The sequence below is a fragment of the Tamandua tetradactyla genome, chromosome 19, assembly GCF_023851605.1.
Source record: "Tamandua tetradactyla isolate mTamTet1 chromosome 19, mTamTet1.pri, whole genome shotgun sequence".
Classification (NCBI taxonomy): Eukaryota; Metazoa; Chordata; class Mammalia; order Pilosa; family Myrmecophagidae; genus Tamandua; species Tamandua tetradactyla.
This window is the reverse complement of record NC_135345.1, coordinates 40,268,205-40,286,273: the sequence shown is the minus strand read 5'-3', so window position 1 is coordinate 40,286,273 and position 18,069 is coordinate 40,268,205. Positions and strand designations below refer to the sequence as shown.

General features: G+C 37.7%; 1 protein-coding gene across 1 annotated transcript in view; it reads right to left on the bottom strand.

Moving 5' to 3' along the window:
* Window positions 1–610: 610 nt before the first annotated feature.
* The window catches only part of KLF3 (KLF transcription factor 3), a 34,513-nt gene continuing 17,054 nt past the window's right edge, over window positions 611–18,069 (bottom strand). Inside the window, exons 3-6 of the mRNA XM_077136591.1 lie at window positions 12,125–12,611; window positions 11,379–11,529; window positions 6,061–6,221; window positions 611–4,420 (exon numbers count right to left, since the gene is read on the bottom strand). Coding sequence (XP_076992706.1) covers window positions 4,239–4,420; window positions 6,061–6,221; window positions 11,379–11,529; window positions 12,125–12,611 — 981 coding nt within the window. The 3' untranslated portion in view covers window positions 611–4,238. The remainder of the gene's footprint in view (window positions 4,421–6,060; window positions 6,222–11,378; window positions 11,530–12,124; window positions 12,612–18,069) is intronic.

The window sequence follows — 18,069 nt, the reverse complement described above, 5'->3', positions numbered from 1 at the left end:
AGCCTGAATTTGAATTTAGACTTCTCCTTAACCTCCTTACATTGTATCTGTGAAGCTACCTGTAAGGGAGTGGGGGTGAGGAAGGGAGATGCTACATTTTGTCATGAACAAAAGGACGCTAAACCCTCATCAGTTCCTAGAATGCTTTATATTGCAGTGTCCATGGACATGATTTACTGAAGGATTGAAAAATAATTGTTAGCCAGAATTATTTACTTTAGTAGTTACTGTCCTGTTTCTGATTGCCCACTCTCTAAGCTATGCATACTCGTGCTTCATCTTAAAAATTTAGTGCATTAGATAAATGTGCTTTCTATCAAACACATCTCACTGCAAATTCTTTTTTGCAGAGATGGATTAGGTGAGTTTCTGCCTTTCTGCCAGATTGTCTTAAGGCTTATAAAGTTTGCATTTAGAAGACTATCTGTTGGTTTTTACCAGGTGTCTAGGGACAAAGCTTTAGGGCTGTTAACTCATTTAGTGCATTGTCCAGTTAGTTATATTTTTCTCTGTCCATCAACAGTGATTGTCCATCAGTGATTTACTTTGAAATTTCTAAGCAGGATCTCTTACATGTTTCATTTGCTTACATGAAATCGCACAATCACACTTAATATTCTGGTGGTTTTATTAACAAGTATATAATACATATATTGCATACTGTATATAGTATATGAGGACTGTACAGTACAAATTTATGTTCACAGTTTGACATGACAAAATGTCATTACTGAATTCCCATTGGACTACAGAGTAGAAACAGAGAAGGTACATTAAACATTCACATCTTTAGTAAGAAAGATTACCAAAATGTTTCAGTATTTGCAAGTATACTAATGCATGCTAAAAACCTTTACCCATTCAGTCTTATTAGCTTATAAAATATATTACACTTTATTAAAAATTTCTGCATAGTTTATACAGGTATTAAAGTACTGTAAATGTAATATTCCTGCTATACTTGCAGGTATGGTTAAGAGATGCTAAGCAGAAAGATTACTTTGACCCTCTAACACTAAGTACATTAACAGAAAAATAAAAGTGCTAGTATTTGTAAAACACGATATTGTTGTAGCCCTCGTTTAATGCGTGTAAAATGGCTTTATAAATGTATTAAGTGAATTTGCAATCATTTAGCAACTGTTAACCTTGACCAAGAAGAGAATAAAGACAACTCTGAGCAACTTCATGAATGACAGGAATTCCTTCAAGACTACCACATATTTTTAAACCAGTCAATTTATCTTAGCTCTTTGAGATTGTCTTTAAAACAATCTGTCAGGAATGATGTGCAGGTACACAGTATCAGCAATATAGTCTTTCAAATTCCACATTAGTGCAATACTGATAGTGCAGATGGGTATTTAATAAAATATACATGTACATATGTAGTTCCCCCTGTAAATCTGCTCCAAGGCTCTTGAAACTTCTGCAAATTTAGCATCTCCTTAATTGAACGTAGCTATGCTGCTAACACATTCTTCAGAACAAGTAATTTAGAATGATAATGCCCATTTACGATGTAGATTCACATTTTAAAACTCTGATGGATTCAGATTTTAATTTTTTGACTTCTTCCCCAAGGTGACACTTGGGTAACAGTCCAAGAAATTCTATAACAGAATTTACATGACACTAACTTTATGTTTACAAATCAATCTCATCCATTTAAAATCACCATGATGGTAACATGGCACAACACTAAAACCATGTTCAAGGGCATTTTAAGATTATCTCATATTTAAGGTCTTCCACAATAACAGCTAAAAATGACTAAGAGACTAAATTTCCCAACTATCATAGTAAAATACAAATATATATAAGACAATTTGGTAAGGGCCAATTGGTAACTCAAGTATATAGACAGCATGGGAATAGAGAATGGCCTCTCTGGGTTGCTTTTCTTTCAGAGAATTAAAATGGCTCTTTGTTAATAAACTGTTAACATAATCTAAGCAAGCTACATGGTAAAGTAATAAGTCTTTGCAGGGTCTTGCTTGTTCTTTTGAACAAAGTTTAAATACACCATAATAAACACATCAAATTTCATGAGAGCCCATGAAACTTTCTATTAACTGGATTCTGCACTCAAAGCTAATTCAGAGATCCATTTTACTCTTTCTTGACCCCTCCCCCCTTTTCTTCTATATGGGTTGGAACATACATCTTAGTTACCTCCAACAAAACCATACAAAAAAATTTCCTTGCATTCCAATTTGATTCTTCAGTGTTGTAGAACCATTTTAAGGACTGAACACTTTGGCATGAATGTGACCAAAGCATTTATAACACAGACAATACCTACTTTTCCAAGAGCCATTTTTATCCCTCAATTCATGCTATAGTTGAAAAAAGGAATAGCCCAGTTAGGACTTCATATTCTAAACAAATTTTGCAGTGCTTAAAAAAGAGAAAAAAAGAAAATCAAACCCAAGTGCCAGAATAACAAATTACTTTTCATTTTTCAACTACATTTCCTTTCTGTTGGTTCACAGGGCTGGATCTCCTCAACACAGTCCCTACACTTCTATTAGCATAGTGCCAAAGTAAACTCCCCACACAATTCACAGGCCTCCAAAATCACTCATTCACTGATTTTTAAAAAAGGATTAAGCAATGTATTCCTCCCAGCCAAGGTTGTATTGGATCCTGAGTTGTGGCTGGGATGCATCTTCAGGATTCCATTCTTCTTTCTTCTCCAGCTCCATCCTTTATCAAGGGATGAAGGCACATCTGGTTACATGCACCTACATTTGACCACTGTTGCCCACTTTCTTCAAATTTAAGACCAATGGCATCTCTATGCATGGACTATTTTTATTGGCATTTAGAATATGGTACTCAAAAGCCAGCTTTTGAAAAACTTCCCCAGAATGATGGTCCTATTTATCTTCAATATAAACACGAGTCATTTTCAATTTGTTCTTCTGACAGGATACTTGTTAGTGATAGGAGACTGCCAGCTCCAGCAGTAAATTTTGGGAATTTTAAGCAATATATATGAATCCCTGAATTGTACATAGTTCTCCTTATCTTTTTCAGAAATTTCTCCCAAGAACAAAGGTATGTGTGCTTCACACCTAGTTATATTTACAAGAGTGTCACTTGCTCTTAAATTGAATGAATCTACTAAAGCATTAACAGATGCTTATTTATGATATGCATTATAATCACAAATGAGCCAATTTATCACCTTAAAGCTCTCACAGAAGAGTTTCGGTATAAAAGCTATATGATCACTTTGATAGGGGAATAAAATTACTACTCATTTTTGTGTTTGCACAAAAGCTATAAGCAGGTGGTAAAAATAAAGACCACTCATACTCTTACCCAAAAGATATCTACCATTAATGGGTAAATATTTTTGTGTAGACCCTTCAATCAATGCTTGATTATCCCTATCAGGACACTGCAGGAATGGAGATGGTTACCTGGATAAGCTCATTAGCATTTGGCTTTGTGGTTCTATGCAGCTGAGTGTCCACAAAGACTGAAGCTCTGGGAGTGCACCACTAACCAAATGCTGAAACCTTGCTGAAAAATTCTAACGCAGGAGGACTTGTTGGCTTCCTCCTTTGCCCACTCTGCTCCTCCCCTGTGCAATGCCCCTTTGCTCCCACTCCATGCAGTATAGGCACAGCATCCATTCCTTTAACTGATAAAATCACCCACCTACAGCTTTGGCTTGTCTCCCATTGGTGGTAAAGACCCAAATGAAGATTTGACTGTGCTAACTAGCTCGATATCTTGCTGCACTTTTAGCTACCCAGTGTTGGAAAAGTTCCGCCATTCTTTTCACTGTAGAGTACAAAATGCAATCACAGGGCACATAGGTATGCATGTCTCTGGCAAGGACTAGCAGGCTGGATACTGTTATATTTCTAATACATTTACTTTGACTTCTTTTGAGGAATACATGGAGAAATTGACAATTGGTATGTTAGTTTACAAGTTCCCTTGTTCTCAGTACATTAAACGTATTTGTAAGAAGGGTTTGCTTAGCATCCCCGGAAAAAAAAAAGTGTTCACATTCTTTAGGTCTGACCCGTGGTAAGGAGGAAAGATTAGAGAAAATCTACTACTGACCATATGGAAGTTTTGAATGATATAAATTCAGAGACTCAGACCAGCTGAATCAAAATTAAAATGTACATGTAAAAAATGAGTTAGATAATGGGAGGGAGGACAGAGAGAGCCAGGAGAGTGGGGAGTTGTGCTGAGGTGGGAGAAGGTGGTATTCAAACTAGCATGTGGCGTTTCCTATGGAGGGCAAGATGGTCAGATCGGGAGAAGCTGCGGTCACAGTCTGGACACTGGAAAGGTTTGATTCCAGTATGTTTTCGAAAATGTCTTGTTAGTTCATCAGACCGAGCAAACTTCCATGTGCATCCTTCCCATGTACATTTGTAGGGTTTTTCTCCTGCAAAAAAGAAAAAGAAAAGAAGCTTAATTTCTCTGAAAGCAAAAGAAAATTAGCAAAGACAGCACAGTTAAGATTTTTGATCCAAGGCCTATTACTTCCCAGATAGGTTCACTACTGAAAAAGGAGTAACTCCTCCCCACCCTGTTAAAAGTCAGGACACTAAACCCCTTCCTCTGGGCTAATCCGCAGGTGAGAAGACCCTTGTGGGAAAGTGCCAGGGAGAGCCATGATCACCTACAAGTAAAAAGGCTGTACTGGAAATTTTACATATTTAAATCAGTAAGAATGCACAATGGGCAACACAAATTAATTCCCGTTTACCAGCTCACATGCTCTAGATAGCTTGCAGGATTGTTATTCCTGACATTTCAATGAGATACTCAATTTGTATTACCTGCTTTACTACAAAGACTATAAGAGCTAAGAGACATCTGAATTGTTATCCAACCATTCAATGTCTTTTTAATTTTAGACTGTAAGTTGATAATATCCACACTTCCGGTTCCATTAATTGCCCTAGATGCTTGCATTCATTTATTTGGCACTGCTGATTGAGTATTCCACTGAACACAGGTGAATCCTCAGCTCTCTCCATGATAACTTTATACCAAATTAAGTACTCTCTCAAGAAGTGTGGGTCTCAGCATCTTCTGACGCTTGGAAAAGCAAGAAATACGTAGGCAGAAAAACTACAATTCTACACTGCCAGCCATTTTACTTCCCTTTTCTCTTCCAAAGCCAAGATACCATTTTTCGTAAACATTTCCATTAAGAATGACTCACAAGATTTAGAAAAATCATCCTTCTGAGTTAAGGAAAATGTAGAGATAAATCAGTTATACTAGAATTTCACACTGAGGGAATTTGATGTCAGATTAATTCACTATTAATCACTAACCCTGCTTTCAATTGATCAAATCATTTAAAGCATTTTTATATGATTTCCATAAGATGTTTTGTTATCAGAATGTTTCAGAGCACTCAAAGCAATTTTACTTTTAGTTCACCTACATAAAACAACTTGTGTATGATCTGGTTTCCCTTTGACTGTATAGCCAATACTGGGCAAGATGACAAGCACCGTAGAATAAGTACGGCAGGCAATAGCATAGAGTATCCCCAAAATTTAGAAGACAGTAATTACCCAAATTCCTTCACTTTTCTTTCCTTCAGTAACAGTCTTCTGTTTGAAGTTCATTTTTATTACACTGCTGCATTATATGTTCTACATACAGAACTGCTCTTTGCTATCCAGAATTTGGCAAGGGATTTGTTAAGTGAGAACCCACAGGAAGGCCACATCCTTGCTGAGACTGGCCCACAATTACAAGCACTTCCCCTTTGTTCCAGCTGAGATTCCATCCTTTCGTCCTGCTACAGAGTACATAACTGCAAATGATTACAAGGGACCTCGTTATACAAGTAACTTTGAGTTTGTTTTAACTCATTAACAAGGCAAATCATTACGCAAACCTCCATTCTCCACAACTAACAGGCACTGGTAGGTGACTATGGCAACTTTCAAGATGCCTGAAAATTTTTCATTGTTACAACCTCTTAAACTACAACTTTCATCTTTACCATTCCATTCAAAGACTTCTTAAAAAAAAATGAAGTGAGCTTTGTATTTCTGATACCTGTATGTGTTCTTCTGTGTGCTTTCAAGTGAGAGCTTTTAGTGTAGACTTTGTTGCATCCGTCATAATCGCATCTGTGTATCCTCCGTTTCCTTTGGGTGTCTGGAGATTCCACAGGTAAAGGTCTCTTTCCGGGCTGTACAATAACTGAAGGGTGATTCCTACAAAAAAATCAGTGTTAAATGTAAAATGTTGACTGAAAGGCTCTTCCTTTCTTAGGTCGACTAAAAGCATTAACAACAGTGGGCAAAACAAACAAAAAGATCCAAACAAAATCGAAAATGAAAATAGCCGATCAAGCCAAGAAGCACTGTTGTATTCATTCAACAAACATTTATGAGCACCTACCATGAGCCAGGCACCGAGCTGGCACCAGGACACAAAGATGAATAAAAACAGGGTTCCTGCCCTCGAGGAGCTCACACTCTAGGGGGAGACAGACATGGAAATAAGTAAGGACAGTAAGAAGAGTGAGGTGTGCTAAGTGCTAGGAGAGTCTCTTTCCCTTGATAAAAATTTACCTATTTAAAGAATTTTGTGGCACTCAACAATGCTGACCACTACACTTCCTTTTTCCCCAGGCTGGCCTGATTTTCATTTATTGTTCTTTAGGGAAAAAATGTCAAAGGTTAAATTCCTAAGTATCAGGCAACCACCATTCAGATGTTTTTATACTTCGTTATCGTTGGTGCTTGAGTCTCTTAAGACTGCCAAGTATCATTTGATTTTCAAATGCTGGCTCTTCAAAAAAACACTGGCATTTCTACTTTCATAAGCTCAAACTTTGATTGCTACTCGAATTCCAATTATAGTGAACAGTGCTGGTGCCTGTGCACTCATGGGGGGGACCCCCTGGAGTTCTCCTTTCCTTTGTCCTCACTCACCCACAGACTCACATTCCTGTTTGCACATATTTTTATGGTGGACTTTAAATCTAATCATGTTATCATCATTGCTATGAATTAACTTTTTTCAGAAAGGACGGTGGTGGAGAGAGGAAAGGTGGGGGTGGGGGGGGAGGTGGGAAAACTCTGTAAAGTTTTCCAAAGCTTCCCCTGTAGATAAAACACAATAAAAAAATGCTCTGTTCTCTTCATTTGTTTTCCTAAGGCTTACTGATTGGATACATCACAAGTTTATATAGCTGGTCTCTGCCTGTCATGAAAGAGTTCTTTTTGCTTTAACTTATGATCTGCAACCCCTGGAATGTCCCAGAGTGTTCTGTACAAGTGTGTATAAGGAGAAATATAGGTTGGTGAAAGGAAAAAAGAAATTTGATGAGGAATAAATACCTAAGCCTAGGAGATTTAAAAGAAGAATAAAATTTAGCCATGGAAATCAAAAGGGGGTCCCTGAAATGAAATGTCCTTTTTTCTTTGTATGTTGTATAGTGGGTATCATTTCATTCTTTTTCCATGCGACTATCCCATTAATGGAGCACCATTTGTTGAAATTTTTTTTTTACCTTTGGGAAGCGCATGCACTGGGAATCAATCAAACCCAGGTCTCCAGCATGGCAGGCAAGAATTCTACTACTGAACTACCCTTGCATCCCCTGAAACGTGCTTTTTACCTTAGTAAAACTGTGAATGTACTTCCCTTATCAAAGGTTCTTACAGCTTTTCAGGCATGCTAATCAGGAACTTGGAAAACACTGAGGGGGCTTTTATTTTATTTTTCATATTTTTATTATTAACAAAGAAAACTGTCAGTTTTGAGTATCATTTCACCTCTTATCCTGATGCTTGAGAAAGCAGATTACAAAAGAACAAGAAAGTTAAGTTTAGACACATAGAAAAGTAAATGTGAAATGGTAAGGAATAAAAAGAATGAGGACCTTAATTATATACATACAGACAAATACCAAAGAAAATAGAGAAGTGAGGTTTAGATAGTTCTTATAAAGCTGAATTATTAATTTACAATCTTTCAACAACAGAAAAAAGTAATCTGTTTATCTAATGAAAATGTTTCGTCTTAAAAGCAAAATAACCAGGAAATGAAATACTGGGAAAATAATGGTTAAATTTATCTCATGTGCCTCTGGGATATTGGAAAGGTATCCCAGATGACTTTAGAAGTCTTAATAGATTTTTATGGATTGGGAATCTACCGAAGAGCTTTTGTGTACTAATTATAATTGCTTTTTCCAAGCTGCTCATTTTGTACATAAAGGTACACTAAAAGACTGTCCCTGAGTAGCTCCTGTGACACTGGACAAGGTATTTAACTTTCCTGTGCCTTCAGTTTCCTCTCTGTAATACAGGACTGGAGATAATATTATCTCAGAAAGCTGCTCTGAGAAATACATATAAAACCATAAAACCCTTTTGAACTATACCTGTTATCACTAAATGGTAGCTGTTATTATTTAGGGTTGAGAAATTCCTTACCCATTTGGGGACTTAGCACCCGAATCAATAATGAGTTTCTGGGATGTCCTAAAACCAGATCAGGAAATCTCTACTCAAGCTAACATCTACCTTCAAATTTAACATCATTTTGAGGGTGATTAGTAGCTCCATGTCCAAAGAGGTGGTGTTAGTACAGGCTGTGGCTAGAGATGAGGGTTTCCAGCTCTCACCCTTTCTGATTTCTTCACTCATTTTTTGGTAACAATTTTATTGTGAAGTATAACAAATATATAAAAAAGCAACAAATTTCCAAATACATTGTAACAAGTAGTTATAAAACAGATTTCAGAGTTTGGTATGGGTTCCAGTTCCACAATTTTAGGTTAATCCTTCTACGTGCTCCAGGACACTGGAGACTAAAAGAAATATCAATAAAATGATTCAGTAGTCATACTCATTTGTTAAATTCTTTCTTCTCTGTTGTAACTCCTCCTTTCCTCCTCCTCTTCTCATCCTTCTCCAATCTTTAGGAGTATTTAGGCTATGCCCAGTGTAACTTTTTCATGTTGGAAGGGGGTCACTCCTCATTTTTCAAGAAGTTGTAAAACCATTATAAAAAGTTTAAGTACCTTTTAAGGATTAGACATCTAGTAATTGTTCTGAATTAAGCTGATCCCTCTTAAATTTACAATTCACATATACAACTAAATGGGGTAAGTCTGATCCTCAAAACTTTCATTCTAAATACATTTTCATATATATAAATGGAATTGAAAGGAATTTGATACATATTTGAGCGCCTTTAAAAATAATTCTAAAGCTGTAACTCTATGACCAAGCAAATAAATTTCAAAGCTGCATTTTAAAGTCCTGAAAGGAAGGGTTTCCTACAGGGCTGCCTTATCACAACAGGACTAGGCATTTGGTTTAAGGATTCTTTCCTGGCTAGCTGATTTCCTATGTAGGCTGCTACTGGGTATCCTCCAAGACATTACTTAATCACATCTGTGAGAGAATTACTTAAAGAGCACATGTCCCAGTTGTGGCTAATGTGTTGAATTTTTGAGAAGCAAAAATACATTCTTTTGTCAGCATTAAAATAAACATATTACTTGTTAACCATTAAAGCCACCGAGCTCGAGATCACTGAAAGAACACGTCTTGGTAACATAGGAAAGAAAAAGTATTTTCATTTCTGCAGCATTCAGAGCATACAGTATTACCTTCAAATATTTCTCTGTAATGTATTACAACATAATTCATAATAACCCGACTTCAGAATAACCCTTTTTTATCCAATAGACCCCAATGTGGGCAGTTGGCGATATTTAGTTTTATAGTATCTTGCTCATCTCCTATGCAGAAACAATTAAAAGGGACTGCCATGTTAATAGTTACCTTCTCAGAGAAAAGACACTCATTGTAAAACAGAGGTAATTCAATCGGATTCGTACATTTTATTTAGTTGTTTTATTTTTCCCTTCACCCGAATGCAAGAGACAGATGCAGTGGGTGAGGCATGGACAAGGCGGTGAAAAAAGCCTGTCTCTGGAAGCAGCAGATCAAGTCCAGGACCTGCAAGGCTGCTAACAGCGTGAGCACACGAAAGTCCCTGACTTGTTATGGGGGAAGGAAATGAAATAATTTCCAACTGTAAAGGCTAATAATGTACAATTGCACTGGAGACACTCTCCCTACCAACTAATGTAATAGGATAAGAGGATTCACAACCAGTAAAAATTGACTACAATTTGGTGCCACGGACAATGAATACATGAGCTGCTCTAAAGGCACCTATTTGGGTTGAATGTGGATGCAACTAGCATGTATCTGAAATGATCAGAAAGTAGGTGCTCTAAAACCAGAGGATTCACATTCTGCTGCAGACCTAAGTGTGTGAGGGAGCAGAGTGCAGAAGATAAACCAGGAAGGTGGGCAAACCATTTATTCAGTTTAGTGGAAGATGATGGAAAGGACCCTGTGGAGACAATTAACTGTTGCCTCAGTAGTAGGAAGCTGGCCACTGACTACAATGTTAAAAGCACCATAACCCAAGATAATTATAATGACCAAACTAATTACAATCAATGGTGAAAATAAAGAGGAAATTGGGATAGCAAGATTAAGTGAACAGCCAAGGTCACACATATGGTTTCTTAAAGCAGAGCTGGGATCCAAGGTGTTGGATCCAAAAGCCATCTTCTTAGCCGCTACAAAACAGCCTACAGTATAATGAACCGCTAAAAGTAGAGCTTATCTACAGTGGCAAATCTCATTAATGATGTTATTTAATCTGTGTGCCATCATCTTGAAATACTCAGTTCTTCATGCTAACTGATACATGTAAGCTGGCTATGGATGGCACTTCAACAGGAGACAGAATACTCAATGGGCACATGTGATAAGAATAAAGACTTCTTTCAATGCTGAACTACTCTTGACTTTCTGGTACTATCGCTATTGCCATAACTTATTTCAGAGTGTCTCCCTTGGGCTTTTTGGCCTGACAAGTTTGATTAAAAACATCCTTCACAGAACAGAAATAATCTATTAGAAGTGACACCTAGGAAGACACTGTACATTCACATAAAAAGTTTTCAGGCGTCAACATAAGTAGAATATCCAGAGCAGTAAATTTGATCCAGTTTGATTACAATTATGTGAAAATTATATACACATTGTCTAGAAGGATGAAAAAGAAAAACAAAATAATTATTTCATAGGGTATGGTGGCAAAATCAGGTTGACCATTTTGCTGCAAACATTGTTAATCCTGTCCACATACAGAAAGTACACTGTTTTTGCACAGATTCTCCCAGCTTGACTAGTAGACACCATAGTTGCCACTTGCAACACACATTCCAGGCAATCCATACCACATCACTTGTTTGAAGCTTGTGCTTACATTCAGTTTCCAAGATGCATGCTACTACACAAATGCCAGGCAGACCTAAATATACTTACTCTTGCAACAATGCTTGTGGGGGGGACACTGAGTTCATTAAAGGGGGTGACATTTCTTCAGGATAATAATCTGTCCTCTGTGGTTCAATCCCAGGTTCTATTTTAATTTTTTTCTGTAATATAGGCTTCTCATATGATTCAATTACAGGTACTGAAAAATAAAGAGAGAAAAATCATTCTATACAATTTGCCAATTTCTGCTTTCAAAAGCTCATTGCACAGTACCTATATACTACACGGCTGTATCGGCATTTATTTGTCACTGGCAAAGCTTCAGCAAAGGCCAAGACTTCTAAGACACCAGCTCTGAAATGATTCTTCACTATGATTTGGGGTTATCACCTTTCAATCCCAATGTCCTCTGCCTCTAACTCGAAGTAAACAAGGTGGCTTTTAAAAGCCGTTAGCTATCGTCACGATTAAAAGGCATTTACTAAACGCCTTTATGTACCTAAAACCATGTTGGTATCCAATAAAGCAATTTATAAAGTCAAGATTCTTACTCTGCCAGAGTCAGCAATTAAATAGTGAAAGCAATTATCTAATGGTATTAAGCAGACAGCCTGATTCTTGGAAGCTCTTTAGTGTCAACATTTCAAACAAAAAGGAAAGGCCTCCGGCATCGTCTAAGAGCAATACTTCCTTTTAAAAGTTCAACGACTCTTGGCCCTTTGCTCTCTCGCCCAGACCGGCTGGGGAAGACCCAGGGTGTTCAATGCCAAGAGGGGCAGCAGAGCCCAATTTACCTTGCATACTACTATTTGAATTCTCCATCTCCTCTGACAAGGAGACCATGAGTGGCTGCTGGAGGTGACTGGTGTACATAAACGGGACGGGTTGCACCACGACAGGCTGTATGACCGGCAGTATCCCTGGGCTTCGGATTCCATGCCGGGAGAGCGCTGCAGCCATCACAGGTGGCATGGACAGTGGCACGCCAAAGGGCTGCACTCCAGGTGGAGGGGGCGAGTACTTCTTCACTGGTGGACTAGACGAGGGCATGCTCAGCCCGGGCGAGGCTCTCCTGTGCGACGACTGGAATTTCAGCGAGGAAGGGGAGCTCCCGGCCGAATGGGGCGAGCTCCGCTTGTTCACGGTGAGGTCCACCGGCTCCATCTGTATTCCGTGCGAAAGGCCTTCCGAAGTCTGGAAGAACTTGTCCGGTAACGGTGTGGAGTAAATGACTCCGTACTTATTGGGCTTCATGGGCTCCATGTAATTCGATGGGTAGGACTATCGGAAAGGAAAAAAGGAAATGTGTAAACCAATGAAATAGGTACACTTGCTTGAAACACAAATTTTAATTTCTTTGTATGCTGTATGGTGGGGTCACATTTCTTTATTTTTCCATGTTAAAGCACAAATTAAGATAAAAATATGTAACAGGGCACTTTTAATTACCTGGACTTTATATATATATTTTTTACATGGGCAGGCACTGGGAATCGAACCTGTGTCCTCTGGCATGGCAGGCAAGTGTTCTTGCCTACTGAGCCACTGTAGCCTGCCCAATTACCTGGACTTTAAAAGGTGGTTTAGATTTAGATATATACACTTGGTCCTAAAACATGTTATGAGAAAGCACTGGTCTAATACGTCTACCTATTATTGATCACTCTAATAAACATTAGAACCAAGGTCAATGTTGCTTCCATATCACATGGTAGATTTGAATTATTTTTAGTGATGGTCAAGCCCCTCTGCAGAAAATTCAGAGAATCACTTGTATTTGAATGCTCTACAGTGAATCTGATAAGCAATACATTGTGACTCTCTGCCAGCTCTAAGATCCAGTGTTTTTGAGGTAATAGTAAGTCATGTTGCAACCAAGAACACCTACCAGTGGGGACTTTTAATTAAGAAATCCAAGTGTGCTCTGCTATTACCTCCCCCAAGTGCACTGTGGTGAGTCGTAAATAACTGTGGGGTAGCAGTGGTTTCGACTGGGATTAATAGAGATCACTCTGGGCCCAAGACTGGGCGAATTGCATTAGAATGACCTGTGCTGAAATTCCAGATGGCTGGTCCCTTATCCTACGCCTCCTGAGCATCAGATTCTTGGGGACTGGGTGGCCCAGGCAGTAGATCCTTCTATCACATACTGTATTTTGTCTTTATCTGGTTTTGATGTCAGTTTCTCATTGTTAAGACTATTTTGTTTTTTTGTCTTCTCAGGTCCTTTATCCATATCATTATAACCTATCATCAGTTATAATCTCCTAGCAGTGATATGGTACATCCCTCTGGGGATAATAAGATGCTTACAGTGTGTTGCACGATGAACATCTATTACCTTTACCACAGTTATGTGTTTATTTAAACATGTAAGAGAAAACTTTTGTTTTTTACAGTATAACGAAAGGTCCCTTTTAAAGTAAATTCATTAAGCAAAAAACTCCATTCTGCAAAAGAAGACCAGGGTGGTACAAAAAGGTGGCTCAGTGGCAGAATTCTCGCCTGCCATGCCAGAGACCTGGGTTCGATTTCCGGAGCCTGCCCATGCCAAAAAAAAGATCAGTCATTAACTAAATATCAAAAGTGCTATGAGGATATGGCCAAAGTGAATTGTATATTCAATTGGTGTATTGAATACACCACCTTCCAGAAGGTTGTGGATTAAATTAAAGTTGAACTCGAAGAGATCACATGCAACGGGGCTGCACACAAGGCTTGACACACCATGCCATCCTAGGAGCCCCTTCCCTACGCTTCTCATACAGGAGATGCACGCTGCAATGCACTCTGGCGCTCCCAATCAGGCCTTCTTACACTTGATGTGTGCACACATTCACCAAGAATCTTGTTAAAATGCAGATCCTGATTCAGTAGGATTGGGCAGGGGCCTGAGTGCCACAGACCACCCTTTGAATAGCAAGGCTCTAAGTGACAGAGATAAAGAATAAAAATGCTAAAGGTCAATTTATGGGGGGGAGAGAATATTTATTAATAATGCCGCTTAAAAATAAGGACATGAAAGCTACAAAATCAGGAAATGTGAAATATGTGTTGTTGTTTTTAAAGACAGCTTTGAGTTATGTATCAAGAATCAAATGTACAAGAGATTATTTCTACCTTTCTTTAAGCACGAGGAACACAGACATACAATATAAAGTGAGAGGCTGAAAATGTACAGCAATATTAAAAGGGATACAAAGTTTATTAACAACAAAAAACTGTAAATTGTACACAATGAAGGTTTAAGGAACTAATTAAATACAGAATGACAGGGGGTAGAGGAGATTTCTCCTAGTTCTAGAGGTTAACCTGCTTGATATAATTTTCTAAAGGGCAAAAAATTCTGATCCTAGAAAAACTTCAGGAACTGGGAGGCAGTACTAATTGTCCTGACTCACAAAATGTAGCTTCTCCCTTATTTTCAGTCCTATTCCTCAAAGACTTCCCTGTGACCTAGATCTTAATGCCAGTAAGATATTGGCAGGTAAACTGGAAGCAAAATAACTACAATACTTGTTCTGTTGTCACTGTTAGATTTTTCTATCCATGGGGTGAGTTCCAGAAACTAGGAATTTAGACCTGGGAGATTTGCTTATTTAATATATCCTAGATTTCTCAAGCTATAAAGAAAACACCCCATGTGAAGGTAAGCTTTATAAATATTATGTAGTCTTGCTGAAAGTTTGCTCTCAAATGAATGTCCCCTCCAATGAACTGGGATATACAGTTACTGTAAAGCTAAATGTAGGGAGATACGTTTAGCCATAAGTATGCAACACTGAGTACATAATTAACTACTTCCAGTTCCACTGCTTCACAAAAAGGTGAAGAAATGTGGTCCCTCCAACTGTTGCACTAGTAAATTTCATAGCAAGCTTTACGTGAGTCTTATATAAGACACGTTTACTTTAATTATTTGGGTGGAGCGCATAAGCTACTGCAATTAGCTTGCAACAATCTGGTTCTCTACAGCCCTAAGGTCTGATGCAGAGTTTGCTAGGGGGTGTGTGCTGGGTAGGTAAACCCTGGTGGGTAATAGTCACTTCCTGTCTGTCCTAGACCGTTCTGATCTTCTCACAAAGCAACGCAAACTAGCAAGCTGCATGGCACCAAATCCAAATCAGAGACAAGGGCTGACGAAGCAGAAAAGGCACCTCTGGCCACATCTGATGGACAGCCAAATGCCCCCTGCACAGGCTGCTTCTCCAAGGAAACCCATGTCCTGGGAACAGAGAGGCTTCTGAAGACAAGAAAGAAGCAAGTAGAGCGGCTCTTCCCCTTCCCTTACTCCACTGAGGGTGGCAATGGGTTTTAATTTTCCAAAAAGAAGTTATTATGCAACTTGTGGACCATAATTAACAGTAATATCTTAATATTCTTTCAACAACAGTAAGAAATGTACCACACCAATACTATGGGTCAATAAAGGCAGGGAGAGGGGATAAGGGGAATGGGAGGATTTGGGTTTTCTTTTTAATTTTAATTTCTTTTCTGTAGAAATGAAAATGTTCTAAAACTGATCTTGGTGTTGTATGCACAACTATATGATGATACTGTGGGCTAGTAGTGACAATATACTTCAGATGGTTTGTATGGTATATGAATATTTCTCAATAAAAAAGCATTAAGAAAAAGAAGTTATTAAGAAAAGGGCTTACATTCTGTTGCAATATGCCTTCAAATATTTATACCTCCGCAAGCATTTATTTGCTGACTGCTTCCACTCACTAGAATGTAAGTCAGCTGTGGGCCTGGGATAGATAAATACTTGGTGAATGAACAAAATGAATTAACACATTATCTTAGCAAGTTTTTACCACTGTCAAGGCTAAGGATAATGCCAATTCTTTTGAATCTCAAAAAAAAAATGTTTCTTTTAATTGGGGTGGGGTGGGGTGAAGGAACAGGGTTTGGATAATTCCCCAAAGCTCTATCACTTTATAATAAAGTGAGAATTTTAATATATTTTTAAAGTTAACAATAGTTTTGGTGAGTTTTCCATGACAAGATAATTTTTTAAACTTTTTTTTTTGTATAATATAACATATATATAAAGCAAAGAAAGAAAAAAGCAAGTTTTCAAAGCACTCTTTGACAAGTAGTTACAGGACAGATCCCAGAGTTTGTCATGAGCTACCGTACCATCATCTCAGATTTTTCCTTCTAGCTGCTCCAGAACACTGGAGGCTAGAAGGAACATATATGTATATATATATATTCCTATCATCACAGACGACATTCTTCTGAAAAAAAATATATATATATAAAAAAGCAATAAATATTAAAGCACATCACAATTGGTTGAAAAACAGATTTCAGAGTTTGGTATGGGTTATAATTCCACAATTTTAGGTCTTTACTACTAGCCACTCTAAAATACTGGAGACTACAATTATACTCGTTTGTTAAACCCTGCTTTCTCTGTATAACTTCACCATCATTTTTGATCTTTCTTCCACTCTTTAGGGGTATTGGGCCATGCCCATTCTAACTTTTTCAAGTTGGAAGGGGCTGTCCATGACAAGATAATTTAAGTTGATGGAGTACTGAGTTTTCATTCATTTATCAAGTCTCCATTTCATTATTCATTAATACAAATAAAAAAAAAACAAAACAAAACTTCTGTGATGGCAATGGAAATCAAAGGACTCTTCATACTAAGGGGAGGGTTCCAAGACAGGAAGGTGTGGTTCATTTATAAACACACATTCTGGAACCAGCAAATGCCATGCTCCTCTAAATAAACAAAAGTAGAAAGCTCTTTCTCCCACCTTCAAAAAGGCATGAAAAGTTTGTTAGATGAGCAGAGAGCAGGACTCATTTTAAGTACTTCTCAATCTGTAAGAAGTCTGTTAGAGGGTACGTTTCATTAAGAACAAAAAAGAGGAGGTGGGATATGCTTTCTTCAAAAGTAATTTTTCCAGAGGCACAGAACAAGAAAGGTTACATTTTAACAATCTGTTTTCTTTCTCACTTCCTGAATTATATCCTTTAATTTTTAACCTCCTTTGGAAATGTACTGGTAAAAACAATTCCATAAAATGTGCATCTTATATACACATGCTATTTCATTCTACAGAATGAAGTCTCTAATTCTACAAATTCATTAAAAAGAAGGCTCAGATTGTTGGTTGGTGGTCTTGCCAACATAAAGTGGCTAGTAAGTAGCAGAGATCTGAGGCCCACCCAGAGAGGGTTTGTCTATTTTGAAAATCTTTACAGGGCAATCCAAAGCTTTACCATCTATCCTAAAGCACAAGGTTTAGCAGAGAAAAGTATGAAGGATTATACTTCAGTAAGAAAGAAATGACGTTTCTTCGCTTTCTCTAAATTACCGCAAGATGTAAGACAAGCAGATTGCTTCTGCTGTGCTCTCCTTTCAAGAAAAATAAAAATTAAAAAGGTGATTCACCAGAAAATATTCCTAATTTATATGTGGAATTAAACAAAAGAATCTTCTTACAATCTCAACTAGAAAAGCCAAAGACCTTAACCTTCAGTTCAAAGACTGAAGTAAAAAAAAACAAAAAACAAAAAACCAAGCAGGCTCAATAAACTCCACCTATCAGACAGGAAAGGTGAAATTTGAAGATTTAAGAGTGAAACAAAAGTTTTAAATTTAATTGTGCTAGGTAAAATAAACAACACTACTCTCCCCAAATGTTTCAGAGTTACCCGACATTTCACTGAATGAAGAAAAAAACAACCTTCACTTAAGGACCAACATTTTTTTTTA